Consider the following 17,627-nt stretch of genomic DNA (forward strand, 5'->3'; position numbering starts at 1 on the left):
ACCAGTACAAAAATGAATCCATTTTGAATAAAGCCGTTTGCTAAATGAACAAAAAATAATTAGGCAGGTGTGACGCAGAAAAAATGAAATTATTGACTACATCACCCATTTTATTTTACAAAAAAGTAGGGTGTAGTTTCAGTAGTTAACTACACCCCTACATGGCAAAAAGTAATTAGGTGTGCAACTCTAGATTTCTTACATACTCATATTATTATTTGATTTCTTAGGCCGCTCGAGCTTAAACGATTTAACACGAAACCAACTTCCAAATGCCCAGACTGCCCCAACTGGGGTTGCTTGAGAAAAATATTTTTGATAACATTTATACCTTTTGAACCATATCAATATTTAAATGAGCTCCCAATGCATTTCAATGGAAAATGCATCTCTATTAAGCTATTAACTCCAAACCAACATTGAAATGTTCAGACTGACCCAACTTAGATTTCCTGTCAAAGGATTTTCTTAAACTATGTATACTTTAACTATAAATGTGCAAAAATGAACATGAGTTTAAATGAGAACCATAGGAATACAGGGGTAGCTTATCAAAATAAACCAGTTCCTTGGCCAGTTAAGCTAAGCTACAAGACCAACTTTAAAACATTCTGACTATACCTACTTCAAATACTTTAAAATCATTAACTATAACTACATGAATGTGTTCCACATTTGCATGTAACTCACCAGCAGTAACTCTGAGACCATTCAAACTAGAGACACCAAACCAACTTTCACATGTTCAGACTATCATAACTTCCAATTCTATAAAAACGTATTAACTAGAACTATTCAAATTTGCATAAACTACCTCACCAACAGTAACCCTTGAACCATTCAAGCTAGAAACACCAAACCAACTGTCACATGTTCAGGCTATCCTATACCTTTCTAGTTACCTACTAAAAATACTACCATATTTTAATTTAGTTCAAGTAACACCAAGCCACTGCAAAATGTATTTCAATTACTGCTTGAACTACATAGTTCCCTTCTCCCAAAACTGGGCATAGAGAAGGTACACCATTACTGCGCCCAAACTGACTGTAATAATGTGTACAGCAAGTGCTGTATCGGAGCCATGGCACGTTTACTATAGCATGTCATTCTCTGGGACCAGTCTGAGTGGTTCCCTATCCACTGAAACAGGGTCAGATCTTTTTATATACCTCTTATAGTTAAGGTTAGGACTTGGGGAGGATAAGCTGCTATAAACTGATCCTAGACCTCTAGAGGGTAATCTCTACCTCTAGTGAGTATTACAGGACACCTGATCTATGAACTGAAGATCAGCGTTATCAGACCAAAGAGAGCATTAGATAACCAAACTTACCAAACTAATGGTCTTCAGATGTTGGTTGTTTTTATACCATTTTTATATACCATATATTTTTCTACAGATTTTTTACAAACTTTTTGTCCTTTGTAAACAACGCATACTTGAACGTATACTTTCAAAGAAAATGATCATTATAGATTGAGGAGGCGCCTTACATATATACAACTCCAATAATATATCATGCTTATAATCTTATCCTGTGAAGAAAAAAATGTAAATATCTTCACTACATTATATGAAGTGGAATTTTTATTTGATGGACAATTCCACACAAGTCATCTGTTTCTCCATTGCTCTTGTCATGTAATGAGTTATGGTAATAATAATAATAATATATGCCATTTAGCAGACGCTTTTATCCAAAGCGACTTACAGTCATGTGTGCATACATTCTACGATAACAACATTAGACCATTAGACCATAACAACATTAGACCATTAGACCATAACAACATTAGACCATTAGACCATAACAACATTAGACCATTAGACCATAACAGCATTAGACCATAACAACATTAGACCATAACAACATTAGACCATAACAACATTAGACCATAACAACATTAGACCATTAGACCATAACAACATTAGACCATAACAACATTATACCATAACAACATTAGACCATAACAACATTAGACCATAACAACATTAGACCATTAGATCATAACAACATTAGATCATAACAACATTAGACCATTAGACCATAACAACATTAGACCATAACAACATTAGACCATAACAACATTAGACCATTAGACCATAACAACATTAGACCATAACAACATTAGACCATTAGACCATAACAACATTAGACCATAACAACATTAGACCATAACAACATTAGACCATAACAACATTAGACCATAACAACATTAGACCATAACAACATTAGACCATAACAACATTAGACCATAACAACATTAGATCATAACAACATTAGACCATAACAACATTAGACCATTAGACCATAACAACATTAGACCATTAGACCATAACAACATTAGACCATAACAGCATTAGACCATAACAACATTGGACCATAACAACATTAGACCATAACAACATTAGACCATAACAACATTAGACCATAACAACATTAGACCATTAGATCATAACAACATTAGACCATTAGATCATAACAACATTAGACCATAACAACATTAGACCATAACAGCATTAGACCATAACAACATTAGATCATAACAACATTAGACCATAACAACATTAGACCATTAGACCATAACAACATTAGACCATAACAACATTAGACCATAACAGCATTAGACCATAACAACATTGGACCATAACAACATTAGACCATAACAACATTGGACCATAACAACATTAGACCATAACAACATTAGACCATTAGATCATAACAACATTAGACCATTAGATCATAACAACATTAGACCATAACAACATTAGACCATAACAGCATTAGACCATAACAACATTAGATCATAACAACATTAGACCATAACAACATTAGACCATTAGACCATAACAACATTAGACCATAACAACATTAGACCATAACAGCATTAGACCATAACAACATTGGACCATAACAACATTAGACCATAACAACATTGGACCATAACAACATTAGACCATAACAACATTAGACCATAACAACATTAGACCATAACAACATTAGACCATTAGATCATAACAACATTAGACCATTAGATCATAACAACATTAGACCATAACAACATTAGACCATAACAGCATTAGACCATAACAGCATTAGACCATAACAGCATTAGACCATAACAACATTGGACCATAACAACATATTATGGTAGGCAAGCATTGTGAGTTCAAAGGCCCTTTCCAAACAGGGAAGAAATCATGCATGTAATGAACTCATGTGAACCCATGTGACATGGAAGAGGGGCATTGCTCTCCAAGGGGAGCGAGAGGAGGGAGGTGGAGATGGGGCGGGGATGTTGTGAAACCTGAGCCAAGCATTTATAACTGCCATCCTGAGTGATGATACACAAGGTTAATAAACTCTATCAACAGACATGTTCAGTCCTCATCCTTTCACTGCAGAAAAGGTTGTGTCAAGGAGTCCTGGCAGGAGATTGCATGTTATACTTCATAGATTAACTGTGTCTTGCTGACTTACTGTCTTAAACAGGTATGGGGTGACACAAGCTGGTACATGAACGATTGTGTGTGTAGACCTGCCAAGACCTCCCTAACATTGATATATCTGATATCTGAATAACCCTGAATCTCAGAATATCAGAGTTAACATCTGGGAGTCCTGCCATGTCCCACAGAGTCAAAAGGCAAAGAGTCCCAATTCCTGTTTTCATTTCAGAGAGACACATCATCACAGTGAGTGAGTGAGTGAGTGAGTGAGTGAGTGAGTGAGTGAGTGAGTGAGTGAGTGAGTGAGTGAGTGAGTGAGTGAGTAGGCAAGTCAGTTAAGAACAAATTCTTATTTACAATGACGGCCTACCCTGGCCAAACCCGGACAACTCTGGGCCAATTGTGCACCGCCCTATGGGACTCCCAATCACGGCCGGATGTGATACAGCCTGGATTCGAACCGGGGACTGTAGTGACCTGATAAAGGCAATTCAATCTCCCGGTTAGTCACCAGTTAAAGTATCCTAGGGTAAAGGTTTTTTGGGGATAAGTTAAATTACATTTGTATACATTTATTACTTCTGCATAAGTAATTGAACGTATACAAATGGTATTTTATTTATCTCTGATCCCTTAATGACCAGTCAGCTAGTCACAGAGGTGTGTTGGCGAGCGCGTCTGTCAACTGTCTTCGAATAATTTGTCAGAATTCTCCTCTTTAGTCTATGTACACAGACTAATCTTTACCTCATTCACATCTCCCCTTATTTTATTGCATTGTGAAACTGCATCCCATGTCTGCACACTGCTTCCTCTGTCTGTGTGTTCGTGTGTGTGCGACTTCCTCTGTCTGTGCGTTCGTGCATGTGCGACTTCCTCTTACAGACAATCTGACCCATAGTGCTATGAAAACATGAAGTTGTGAAATGGTGAATGGTTAAAAGCCAAAGGTTAACCATGTTTACTGACAGGGATATGAATTACTATGAATTACTCTCCTCCTGTTCTCTCTCTGCCTCCTCAGCGCTGTCCCTGATAAAGGGCTCCCTCTAGTGGCCACAATGGGGGCCTGAGAGGGGTGGCATGGAGAGAGAGAGTGAGTCATGATTCACACCTTCAAACTTAACTCTGGATCTCGAAGCCAGTTCCACTGCATTTTTTAATTGTTCCCCTCTAATCAGCGACTGATGTGTTCCAGGCATGGCTTTGGTTGAGTTTGTTCTGGGGAGAGTTACCGTGGCCACAGGAATCTCTTCCCAAACATGGAAAATGTATTTCAAATCAGCTTGTACAAGAAACATGACTTCATGCAAACACTCCACACACACACACACACACACACACACACACACACACACACACACACACTCTTCATCTATGTTTAATTTGAAAGATGCTCTGACGTACAGAGAAGAATGAGAAGAGTATATGTGACCCATTCCAGAAAGCTAGGCGTATGTTCCACGTCACTACTTCACAGGAGAGGCATTTGAACGTACATTTCCTTTTATCAAAATGTGTTTTTTGGTAGAAATGCCTTCTGGAACATGTGAACTTCCATGTGTCTTAATAATAGACTTGTATGCCATGTAAATATGAATACAATTGTTAAATTACAAGCCTAGTTGGTTTAGCCACAGAAAAAAAACAGCAACCTCCTATCCATGATTGTCTGAGATAATGAGTGGGCTGGACATGCCGAGAGAGGCGTTCGGATTGGTTTGCCATATAGCTCGCTTCTGTCTATTTGAGTTGGTCAGTATGTGTAGGTAATCCTGTCTAACATGGCTTTTTTTATGTATCACGTAGTACAGGTATTCCCAAACTGGGGTACGCGCAATGCCGTCAGGGGTATGCCAAATAAAAATTAATCTCTTCACATTTTCAAACAATACATTTATAATGTCAGATGGGGCTATACATTTGGGTGAGTTTTATTCCCGCGCCTAAATCACCTCGTTTCACTGCCAAAAATAAAATTAAGCCATCTAGGTGTTCAGCGAAATAACAACACAATGTCAAATACAGGTACCCTAGTCAAATAATTAACATCCAATCACATTAACCGTTACTCTATCGCGGGAATTCCACTAACGGTCCATAAGTAGCCAAACATAGCTGCTGCCATTTTTGGTATCTGTACTGATGGTGCAAAAGCCATGACAGGGAGACATAGTGGAGTGGTAACGCGCTTGCAAGCAGTTGCTCCCGACGTCACTTGGGTACACTGCAGTATCCACCGAGAGCCTCTTGCTGCCAAGGGAATACCTGACAGCTGTTTTTTTCTAATCTGAATGATTTGAATCTAGGATTTCAGGGACTCTCCGCAACTATATTCAATGTGCGGGACAAAATTGGGGCTATGATTAAAAAGTTGGAGCTCTTCTGTCTGCAATAAGAAGGACAACACACAGGTCTTTCCATCATTGTATGATTTGTGTGCAAAAGAACTCAAGCTTGCGGACAATGTCAAAGGTGATATGTGAGCTGTTCTCTCATTTCTGACTGGAAGTAGTTCGCTTGGGTGCTTGACTGTTGTCGTCGTTGTTAGGACAGAACGCTCGGCTAAAGCTTAAGAGTGTGTGAATGATGCTGAATGGGTGTAGACAATGAGCAGCTCTCCAGTATGTACCAAAACATTCAAAGGCCATTTTCTCAAAAGTGAGGTTCAGTTAATCAACTTTCAAAGCAGAATTACTTTCCCATTGTTCCTCAAATGCAGTGTATGAAATACAATTTTGTAGCTCTGTGTCTCTGCTTTTATCCAATGTAAAAAACACAATTTCAAATTATGCAACATAAGACCGAATCAAGGAGGTTGGTCACATATGTTTGTGTTCGTCCTTTAATTTTGTTTACCAGCACAATAGCTAAAGAAAGAACATCCAAGAGTCCAATTTCTTTCCAAAATAACCCTTTACTGGAAGCAGCTATTGTATGTCAACTGGTTAAAGTTATACAACTCCCTCTATGGAGTCAGACAGACAAACAGAAAGACTTAACTGCAATGTTTATTTATTGCATCGCAATTGACAATATTATGAAGAGTATTTTTGGGGGGTTAAAGTATGTGCCTTTTTTTAAACATTATGAGAGGTGTACTTTTCAATCACAAATTATTTTCCCTGAAAACAACTTGAGACTATCAGTTGTGAGTGTTCAGACTTTTGGTCTGAACTTGTAGTCTGAATGGTATGCAGGGTTTTCATACATGATTAAGAAACTGTATTATATGATCAATGGGTAAATCTAGCTGCTTATCCATCCTCTCATATTGTGCATTTATGACACAAAGAAGCTTAAGCTTAACGATGGCTGATACCCTCCTAGGACCTGCTTAGAATGCAGTGTGTGTCTGTGTTTATATCCTCAGATTGCGTGGGTTAACCACCTTGCCAATAAAGAGCAGTGCCCCCGAGGCCTCATCCCTCACCAGGAACAGGAAGGGATGGTCCACGCAGTACGAAAGGGGTGTGGAGGCGGGGTGGGAGCTGGCATACCGGGTGCCTTCTGGGGCCATCTCCATGACAACCTTATGATTGAGGCTGCTGAGTTTCGCCGCCTGAGACGTGATCTTGGTCAGGTCCGTGTCTGCCAGAAATTCGTCGAGACCTGGAGAAAGAGGATATGAGAGATGTGAAGGCAGAAGAGCAAAATGAAGACCGAGAGGAAGAGAGAAGGAGGGAGGAGAAGAAACTCACCCAGGTCAGTGAGCAGTGGCAGGAGGTCAGTAGAGTAGCTGAATTTTAGGACAGGCAGTGTGAGGGCCGTCTGCACGGGGTGAAGGGTCATGGAGAGGTCCTGAACAAACTCAGCTGTCAGGCTCTCCTCCACCAAGGTCATGTTCTGAGTGACATCATCAGGAAGGAACACAAACATGCTGACGTCATCCTGCATCTGGATCTGAGCAATCTGGAGAGAAAGGGAGAGGGAGTGTGGGGGGGGTCATCAATAAATGTTTTCCCTGAGGCAAACTTGATAACTGGCTAGTTAAGAAAGTAATGACCACTGGAGAAAGCATAACTGCATCTGTACTCACTGTACAGCCCAGGTCTGGGTCTACACCCATCTTCACTGGGTAATTGTCCTGCTGCATCATGGAAATGCGGGCAGGAGCCTCTCCAACAAGCTGGAAGTCCTCCATCACTCCACTCTTGCTGAACCGAGTCATCCACTTCACTACACACACACAAGCAGCATCCCATAAACAAATGCACACTTTGGGGAGAAGGGTAGAGAATTGGACTGCAGACAGACTGTCCTTACCTTTGAAGTAGGCGGCGCCCAGAGGAACCACACCAGAGTTCCGTCCCAGGGCCTTGGACATGAAGCGGTCGACCTTGCCGCCCGTCTGCTGTTTGACCCAATCATTGATCTCATTCACATCTTTAGCCCCGCCCATCAGAGTCTTGGGCCGCACCCCATACTGCTTCTCCACCACGCCTAAGTATTCCTGCTTCAGACGCAATCCTAGAGAGATACACACAGGTCAACAAACATACACACAATCAAAACACACACAGACTGATCAAAATGATCTGAGACACATGCTTACACACACACACACACACACACACACTCACTGCGGGCCAGGTAGACACGTGCAGCGATGCTGAGGCCTTTGCCAGGTGCTCTGAGTGATGCAAGTAGGTCTCTGAATGTGTCATGGAGCTGAGGGTCCTGCAGGGTGTGATACCTCAGAGCTCTGTGTAACCACCTCTCTGAACGATCCGGAGATGCTCCTGAGAGAGAGAGATCAATATGTAATTACAAATTTGCCAATTAAATACCAGATAAATAGCAGACAGTGATATAAAGTATAACAGTGCTGAGGCTTACTAACCCATGGATAGCTGAGTGAGCACTGCAGAGATGCTGATGGGGGCCAGGAACACGTTAGTCTTTGGGTTGCGACCCGCCAAGGCCCGGAACAGGTTGTAGCCGAAGTCAGAGGTGGCAGCGGCCATCTTTGCTCTGGGCGTGGTAAAGAGCTCCACAGCTTCCTCTTCCCCTCCCGCCTCCTCTGTCTCCAACTGCAATGGGATCGGTCAATCAAAAGACACAGGAAGAGAGAGAGGAGGGTTATTGACATGGCTTGTTCATGGAGAATGAGAAAAATAAGGAGATAGAGAAGTGATGTGACAAAGAGTGATGCTGTTCGGAATTGGCAAGCCAGAATGAAAATGGAGGGACGTAGAGATGGAGAGACTGTGGTGAATCTACTAGTGGAAGATGAGAGATGAAGTGTAGAATAGGAAAACCAAAGGGACAGAGTGAATAAAAGACCTGAGAGCATAAAAAAGAATTGAGAGTGAAAACAGCGATGTGGAGTGGTCTCACCAACTGAGCATAAGAGAGGGAGAGGAGGAATCCCAAACACAGCAACAGGGTCGTCCGCATCATCCTGCAACACAAACTCAATTACACACACATTATTATTCAAACATACACTCTCTCAATCGAGAATGCTTTTTAGTCCAGGGCCTAGGCTTAATCTGTGTCAGGGAAACTGGCCCATGGTGTGCGAGTCAGATTTTTTGACTGTGAGTGTGATTGGCTGCAGGGCTCCTGTGGGAGAACGTAGTTTTAACTTGTGATAAATCCTGTCAGCATCTCTTCTTTTCTTGCTCTCACTAGGCGGTGATGTTTACATGTTTGTGTGTTCAAACTGAACTCCATTTCTTCCTCTTACTGAGCAGAGACTAAAACCATACCCAAACCGTCTGTGCGTGCAATCATGCGAAAATTGATTTTGTCCCCCTACACCAAACGTGATCACGACACACAGGTTGAAATATCAAAACAAACTCTGAACCAATTATATTAATTTGGGGACAGGTCGAAAAGCATTAAACATTTATGGCAATTTAGCTAGCTAGCTTGCAGTTGCTAGCTAATTTGTCCTGGGTTGTTATTTTACCTGAAATGCACAAGGTTCACTACTCCGACAATTAATCTTCACAGAAAACGGTCAACCGAATCGTTTCTAGTCAACTCTCCTTCTTCCAGGCCTTTTCTTCTTTGGACTTTATACGGCATCTAATTACCACAACTGACCATCTGACCTCAGTTCATCTTTCAATCACCCACGTGGGTATAACCAATGAGATGGCATGTGGGTATATGCTTCTAAAAGACAATGAGGAAATGTGAGGCAGGACTTGCAACTTCTATTTTAGCGCTTGCCAACGCAGACGCTCGTTGGTGCGTGCGAGCATTGTGGGTGCAATGATCGAATAACATGTGTGTACATTTATTTTGCCACGCTTGCGCATGCGACGGGTCCGGTTTGGGTAGCGTGTAAACCATGTAATATATCCCAAACTTCTGGCTCTCCACACACACAGTGTAGCTAACGCACAACACAAGCAGAGGCAGACTGTTCACACCGGTTTACTAGCTAGTCACACTAACACAGCTAGTAATGTTAATGAGCTTTGTGGGTTGAATAGGGCCATACAGAGTCCAGAGAGGTGAGCAGACTCATTGACACAGACAGAGAAGTGACAAAGTGAAAGGTCACAGGAGATTATGGAGAGTTTGAGGAGGATGATTTTTCAGACCACACACAAACACAGAATAGTAGTATAACTCTGCCAGTTCTCATTCCCAACACCCCGCTCATTCTTTCCTTCTCCCTCTCACATTCTCTTTTAACCACACACACATACTCTCTTGTTCCCCCAGCACATCTGGTTGTCATTGAGCTTCTCCTGGTTTCCCTGATGAAAAGAAACATCCATCACTGAACCTCAGACCACACACACTTCTCTCAATTCCTTTCTTCTTCTCCGCCCCCTCTCTGCAGGTCTGATGGTTAACCCAGGCACTCCATCTCTTTCCAACCCAAAGAAGCCAGCCAAACCCACAGAGAGACCACCTCTCTGTACTGAGGCAATCACAAACATGGTAAATTACCAATGTTTGGCTAATGGTACTATAGGTCATCTTGGGTTTTTTGGTGTGTGGGGGGGGGGGGGGGCACAAAAAGTTTTGTTTGGACACCAAACCACTGCTCTCCTACACGCTCACACATCTATTGACTCCCATACTTTCAGGCCACGAACAATGAATCTCCTGCCATGAGAATGTCTATCCTGAAGGTCCTGAGGTACGGACCACTATGTGCACAGTGTTCTTCAATTGCTCTATACACATCACCTTGCATATGGAGTCTAGACATGTCTTTAGTATTTTCTCTATTAGATAGGTTTGCAGTTGATTCAAACCATCTTGAGTGTTTACTGTGATATAGAACTGACTAAAAACAGGGACAATTAAACAAGTTGTTTGGGCTCTGGGAAAGGTTAGTCTTGGCGTGTTTCCCTTGGTGCCCTGCTCAGCAGCTTGAATGGAAATTCTGAACCAGTGCAAAGTAGCCTACTGGAAAAGAAAAGGGACCAGTGGACCAAATCCACCATAACATTGTGCACTTGTAAATCAAAAGCATGGATTATTCACTCCCGATATGGAGATTAAGGTATCATAAAATGAAGGCTTCAAAACACCATAAAGCCTGATTAAAAAGCATTACAAAAAAAGTCCTGCTTACTTAAGTGTTATTAGGTCTACTCCGTTCTGTAAATGTTGTTGCACAGGAGTTTGACTGGAGAAAAGAAAATACCGTTAAGGTTTAGTGCCAGAGTCTTTCATTCCGTGCAATCGACCTTGATAAAACATCCCATATTAATGCGTAAAGGCGACTAACCTTTCAGCGCGAATATGGGCCACGTCGCCCGCCCGTGTGTCTTCAGCAGCGGTCTCTCGCGTAGAGTGCTGAATATAGCGGGGCGATGCACACAGCGGTGTATGAGGGCGGTGGAGCCAACTTTCCCCCGCCCTGCTCTGACGTAGGCAGAGGATATAGCCGGTTGGGTTTAGCAAGAAGCAGGATGGCTGTTTTGAGCGAAAGGCACATTCATGGTCCCTTCTCTCCCCTGACATTACAATATGTCAAATTTCACGTGCAAGAAAATTACCTAAAACGTGAATTATTTTTTAATCGCAAGAATGTGCTGGAGAAGAGAGTTAATTCTGCAATATGTAACTTTTTGGGCGACCCAATCAAAATCAGACCTTAGTTATAGATCTGTCACTCATTGAAAGCAAGTCTAAAATGCGGGAGATGCATTTTATTTCTATGCTTCTAGTTCATGTGTCTTTTACTTTTGTACACCAGCGCCAAACTACTGATATCAGTATTTTTGGTTCCAGAAAATGTATCACTGGTTTAGATGGTACAATGATTCTGCACTATACTTGCTTGTTTTGTCAAACTGAAATTAAGCAAACTATTAGAATTTTAGCAACCAGGAAATAGCAATTCCTGATGAAATAAATTGGGGTATAAGGCTTAGCATAAGCCCATTTAAAATAAAATAATCAGTTCTTATACCAAAACTCCTGTAACATGATCACATCCACTACTAAGACATTGACTTCATCCCTTTTCTTTAATCAATACCAGAGGTGGGAATAATCAGAACAAAGCACAAATAGTGTAAGACAGTGCACAACCAAGTGTAAAAATGGCAACAAATTTGAGTGTTCATCCACACAATATTATGGGACAGGTCCATGGTCTCTCCTCAATCCAGGGGCATACAGTGGGGAGGGACTGTGAGAAGTCAGGTGTCTAGGCATAGGGACTGGGGTTGATTTTGGTCTGGGAACTGTGCCAATGGATTGGGATTTGCTATATGAGGGCTAGGATCCATATGTGACCGGCTGGTTGGGCTGTATTGTTCAGGACAGAAAAGTGCAAACTTGATGCCCAGCCTGCCCCAACCAAAGTTGGTTTAGGAAGGAACGGTATGAGAGGGGTTGGCACAGGATCTTTGCCCTGCCACTCGGTTGTTGGAGTTCCCCCTCCACTTCATTCAGGGGGTGCCGATGCACCTCCCTCCAGCAGCGGCGCCACACTGTATTCTCATTATGGCTGGTCAAAGTACATTGTTGCTGCTATGGGGACCGTCACTCTGTACATTGTTACTATTAGTGCTGTCACTTTGGGTATTGTTGCCATGGGGATCATCACTGAGTTGACTGTCAATGTGCATTGGGCTGGTGTCAGGGGCAGGGTTAGTGACAGTGCCCAGGAAGAGGGGAGCAAGGGAGGTGTGGTCTACCAGGGCGAACAGAAAGGGGGAGTTTACAAAGAAGATGGGAACGGAGCGCATTATGGTAACAGAGGTGGCTGCAGATGCGTCGGCCCCTTCCTCACTGAGCTCTACCCCGCAAGCGTGACGCACACTGGACACCTGCAGAGGAACCGCCGATATACCGGACAGATCAGGACCAGAGAACAGAGATCCCAAACCTGAGAGAGAAGAGATTTTGATTGAGCATTCATCCGTTCTACAATTTTGACTGTTGTAAAACACCCGTTTCTAGCTCACCCGACTCATGGAATAGTTTTAGACCTGAGAGGAAAAAAACTTGTGGCCAAAACTATTGACCTTTCTCTGCTAGTCTAAACAGACTGGATGCCTCCCACAAATTACCAATGTTCCAGATTTCACAACAGAACTAAGACAAATGTCAGTTTGGCAGATAGGAAAGAGTGGAGTTGGCTGCCGGAAAATCCATCCAGAGCTCTGCCTCAAACATTTCCGGCAGTTAGCTAGGAACTTGCAGAGAATCAACTGAGTAGTTTGCATGCGCCATGACATTGGCGTTACAAGCTAACAACCACTGCCCGGCTGTGGCAAAAATAACCGCATTGTGTGTACACCTCATGTTTGAGGGGATTATTAATTTAGTTTTTGCCCCACCTACCCAAACTTGTGATTTGTTGGGAGTGTCAGGTCTGAATAGCACCCTCTCCAAATTGGCCAAGAAAATCCAACATGACTCCCAGACCTAGTGCGATGGTCATAGGTCTGGAATTTCTTACACTAAGTCTGTGCTCACCCATGCTGGACAGCGCCTCCTGTAGCTCTTGACGGTACTGCAGGGTGAACTTTGGCAGTTGGACCTGCATGGTGCTCTCCTGAGGTAGACGCCTGTACAGGTCCGAGATGTTTAGCTTGGCCACCAGCGATGACACATTTCCTCTTCCTGGCAACGGCATCACTACTAGGAAGCTGGTGTTTCCCTTAAACGGAAAACGTGCAACCTGCAAACAGAAGGGGGGTGGGAGATAGATTTTAGAATGGGATAATGCACAAACTGCACTGTAAATATTAAGAGAAAGGTGGAAAAGGACAGTATTTATTATCAACGTTTCAGGATCAAAACAAATCTCCAGTAGGAGGATGTCAAAATATAGAAATTTAAGACAGCAAAAGTGCAGAACAGCCAGCCCAACTCACCTGAGCTCCAAGCTCCCCATCTTCTAACAGGCTCAGTGGGTACTTGGCTGAGCGCATCATTTCCACATGGACAAAGTTGTTGTTGTCCAGGTAGAATTCCCCTTTCTGTGTGAGCTGAGGGTCGAAGCGAGCCTCCCACTCACCTACCAGAGACAACAGGAGAACAAGCCACAGTTGTAAAGGGTAGACACTTCTGTATGGTGTACAGTTTCCAAACCTTTATTTTAAAGACAAGGAGTGAAAAGTCATACCTTTGAAATGCACAGCATTGATAAGCATTAGCACCATGTCGTGCGGAATACTGGGCAGGAAATTCGTCATGTGACCTTTGGTGGCCTCCTCCACCCATCGGTTGACCTCCTCCACTGAGATCAGAGGGGCAGGCTCTGATCTGTACCTACGCAGGGATTCTGCAATAAAGGACTGGTACACCTCAAACTCTGAGAGAGAGGTGAACACAACATATACCAAGTGTCAAAATGGTAAGACCTTTAGAGCAGTTACAATCGATGTGCTTTATAATTATGTTAGTAGATTGCCATTTTCTGGCACAGAGCTGCAGCGCTGACATCTACTCATCCTGGAAGCACACACACACACCTGGGCGCAGGTACATGCGTGTGGCCACCTGTAGGGAAGTGTTGGTGAGGTGTTGGAGCAGGCTGCCCAGGGTGTGATGGTAGCAGGGTACAGTGTGGGCATGTAGAGAACTGAGCAGCAACTTCTGGGTCTCGTTGTGAGCTCCTGATAGGGGCAACGACCATGTTGAGCACATTAAGTCTTGGCGATAAAAGCTAACACGCACATACAATCTCAGCTATACACTCTTCACATTATACATGAGCTCTCACACGCCTCACCCAGTGAGAGCTGTGCTAGTGCGAGGGCCACACTTAAGGGTGATATGATGACATTGGGCTGCTCCGGCCCTGCCTGCAGGCTGTCCAGTAGTTGCCGGCCCAGTCTCTCTATAGCACCTCCTACTGACCGCCAGGCCTCCTGTCTGAACACCTGCTCTCCACAGGAGTGGTCCTCAGGAGCTACCATACCAGTTTCATCCTAAAAGAGCAAGAGAGAGACTAGGGGTTAGACTAGAGACCAGAGTAGGGTTAGGGTGCTAAAAGGTTAGATATTTAAGAAAGGTTGATGTGTTTCAGGGTAGGGTTACAGTTGGCCCCCTTACAGTTAGTCCCTGCTGACAGAGGCAGAGCAGCAAGAGCACAGCCAGATACAGCACCATATCCCAACAGATAGCCTGCAAAACAGAAAAAACCTGTACAATAATGTAAGGTTACAGGTTCAAGGCCCATTTAGGGGAAAGTCTGGGGCAGATGTAAAAAAATAAGGTTAGATTTGCTTGTATAGAAATAGATAAGTACGCATACAAAATACAGCATGGATACCCAAAGGTTTTCTTGGGTCTCAGTTCCTTTCTAAAGTGCAACAGTGCCTTCACATGACTAGATTGACCAAGTTAAGTTACACAGTGACCAAAAACAGTGACAACCAATACTTCCCTTAATAAGGGAGGACACTGCTTGGATCCAAAACCAACAAAGCCTTTCCCAACACAAATCAACTGGAAACAACCTTCCAGAACAATGACCACACCCCAAACATTTCTTCCCAGAAAGCATGAACATGTTCACAAAAATGGTTGCTCACAGAATTAACACTTGCATTACACCACCTTTCCAAACAATGACTGTTCCAGTACGAAGCTCTAACATGGAAATGACTCTAAGGTGCTTTTATACATTTACATGTTCAACACCAATTATAGTCCCCTGGGAAACATGGACCGAAACGATGGTTCCTACCCTGTCACAGTAACTTTGATATTTAAGATTCAATAACAGTGATTATCAATGCATAGCAATTGTTGAACCACTCACTTTTACAGAGCAATAACAAAGTACCTATTGCTGCTGGACATGGGACCACTGATTGGCTGAGAGGAAAAGAGAGCCAATCAAAAGCAGGATTGCTTGGCTAGTGGTCAGTGTGGCGCAGCATAAGCCTGGTTCTACAGTGCAGAGATGGGTGGTGTTTTGCTCTGGGACCACAAGTGTTTGTCAGAGGGCCAAAGGTTTCTGTTTTACTTCTAAAGTCCACAAACAGCAAACACTGGCCTCACTACTGCAACGGTATCATATATATATATATATATATATATATATATATATATATATATATATATATATATATACAATTTGATGCAATTTGTATCTATATCTATATATCTATATATATTATATATGTAAATATATATAGATATAGATAAAAAAATATATATATATATATATGACTCTGCATAGAATCATTAGCGTTCATAGACATAATACAAATAGTGGAAGTGGGGATATTTATTGATTGGTGATTTTACTGTACATTTACATTTACAACGGGCTCTGTAGTCTTATTTACAAAAAACAGTTTGTGCTATTATTATATCACTAGTAAACGAATAGCTACAGCCATACATCTAAATCATGGTCCAAATAGCTTTAAATAAAAAGCACTTACTACAGTAGAATTATATGGTTTCATGCACTGTGCCAAAAAAGACTCCCCAACACCACAATCCCTTCCAAGCCTCTATCAAAGTGAATCGAGATGGTAAAAACTTACCCAGCCGATGTTTGGTCAGGGATAGGTAATATAGGCAAAAAGGATTAGGATATAGACAGACAGAGAGACAGACAGACAGACAGGCACGGTGAGTGTTCCCTTAGCTGGATCCTGTAGTGCACAGTATTCTACATTGTCAGCCCCCTCATTGGCCAGTTAATGTTCAACCCTGCATTGATTCAGCAGAGCGACTACTCTACCAGAAAATGTGACCCACAGGTCCAACCTGTCTTTATTAGAGCTTTGGCTCCACAACCCGGACAGATAGCACTGAGCAGCATCATTCCTTCTCTCTTTCCTTCCTTCCCTCATTTCACAGACATATCACTGATCTGAAACATTTAGCAGGTGCAATTCATGTACAAGTTCCCAGTAGCACAATATTTTCACCTTTCTGCTCTCATCAGATCAGTGGTATCCCTGAGAGAGGAGGACAGATGCCTTTTGAAATGTCCAAATAAGGGGGACCCTTACAATGAGAATCTTAATATCTACCAGACTAGTAAGGACGTCTATGGCAGCTTTTACACAGGCAGCACAATGCTGATCTTATTGTCAGGAATAGTTTTTTTGACCAATCAGATCAGCTCCAAATAAGATCAAATGTCCAAAGATCTATCTGATGTCAAAAGACCAATTAGTGGGGGAAATATCAGAATTGGGCTGCCTGTGTAAACACAGCCTAAATGTCTCTATTTATCGCAGAGAAAGATGCGGGGTGTAGTTTGGATTGTGACATTACTCTCTCTGACCTACAAACACATTTTCCTAGAAAGAGTTTGGAAACCCTCACAGATAGCTCTACGATAGTGGCAAATGTCAAATATCCGCCTACTGAAGTGTCTGTGACCATGAGAGTTGATATGTTCCAATATTATTAATACATGCATGGACTTCATTTACAACACTGTGTCTCCCTCTATCGGCCCTAATGGAGGAAACCCAACATAAGCACTGTAGAATGTTTCTATATGAATCAGAGTTGCTATTACACCATTTTGGGCCTAATCCTTATCCTCTGTCTCTCGCGAGCCCTTTAGGTAAAATAGAGTAAACACAGAGGGTGTCGTTTGGGGAGGGGGTGGGGGATATTGTTTTTCTTGCACAGGCCGCCCCATTCCAGCCCTATGCCCACACAAGACCTTGGCACAACCGTTGCCACCCCACAATGCACCTATGAATCAGGCCATCACCTGCTCAGTCCCCTTGGGGTGGTTTGGGGTGACTGT

The 17,627-nt window shown here is 42.5% G+C and overlaps 2 protein-coding genes across 7 annotated transcripts; both read right to left on the reverse strand.

Moving 5' to 3' along the window:
• Positions 1 to 6,351: 6,351 nt before the first annotated feature.
• On the reverse strand, positions 6,352 to 11,755 carry LOC124017477 (pigment epithelium-derived factor-like). Of its 2 annotated transcripts, none has more exons than XM_046332686.1 (9): positions 11,163 to 11,755; positions 11,007 to 11,060; positions 8,795 to 8,858; positions 8,298 to 8,487; positions 8,038 to 8,196; positions 7,721 to 7,924; positions 7,494 to 7,633; positions 7,156 to 7,366; positions 6,352 to 7,066 (listed from the first exon to the last, which is right to left on the reverse strand). In XM_046332686.1, exons 1-9 carry the CDS (start codon positions 11,396 to 11,398, stop codon positions 6,816 to 6,818), a joined length of 1,509 nt encoding a protein of 502 aa, XP_046188642.1. In that variant the 5' UTR covers positions 11,399 to 11,755; the 3' UTR covers positions 6,352 to 6,815. The 2 variants fall into 2 exon arrangements, with proteins under 2 accessions (XP_046188642.1, XP_046188641.1); XM_046332685.1 differs by having other exon boundaries at positions 8,795 to 8,870.
• A 133-nt stretch (positions 11,756 to 11,888) lies between these two features.
• LOC124017479 (alpha-2-antiplasmin-like) lies at positions 11,889 to 16,418 on the reverse strand. Of its 5 annotated transcripts, none has more exons than XM_046332691.1 (8): positions 16,399 to 16,418; positions 14,951 to 15,022; positions 14,628 to 14,826; positions 14,368 to 14,511; positions 14,019 to 14,207; positions 13,768 to 13,910; positions 13,367 to 13,571; positions 11,889 to 12,773 (listed from the first exon to the last, which is right to left on the reverse strand). In XM_046332691.1, the coding sequence occupies exons 2-8, from the start codon at positions 15,005 to 15,007 to the stop codon at positions 12,397 to 12,399; spliced, it is 1,314 nt and encodes a 437-aa protein (XP_046188647.1). In that variant the 5' UTR covers positions 15,008 to 15,022; positions 16,399 to 16,418; the 3' UTR covers positions 11,889 to 12,396. The 5 variants fall into 5 exon arrangements, with proteins under 5 accessions (XP_046188647.1, XP_046188646.1, XP_046188643.1 ...); XM_046332690.1 differs by lacking the exon at positions 16,399 to 16,418 and adding an exon at positions 15,458 to 15,833; XM_046332687.1 differs by lacking the exon at positions 16,399 to 16,418 and adding an exon at positions 15,433 to 15,832.
• Between the last annotated feature and the right edge of the window lie 1,209 nt (positions 16,419 to 17,627).

This window comes from Oncorhynchus gorbuscha, unplaced genomic scaffold, assembly GCF_021184085.1.
Source record: "Oncorhynchus gorbuscha isolate QuinsamMale2020 ecotype Even-year unplaced genomic scaffold, OgorEven_v1.0 Un_scaffold_2233, whole genome shotgun sequence".
Lineage (NCBI taxonomy): Eukaryota > Metazoa > Chordata > Actinopteri > Salmoniformes > Salmonidae > Oncorhynchus > Oncorhynchus gorbuscha.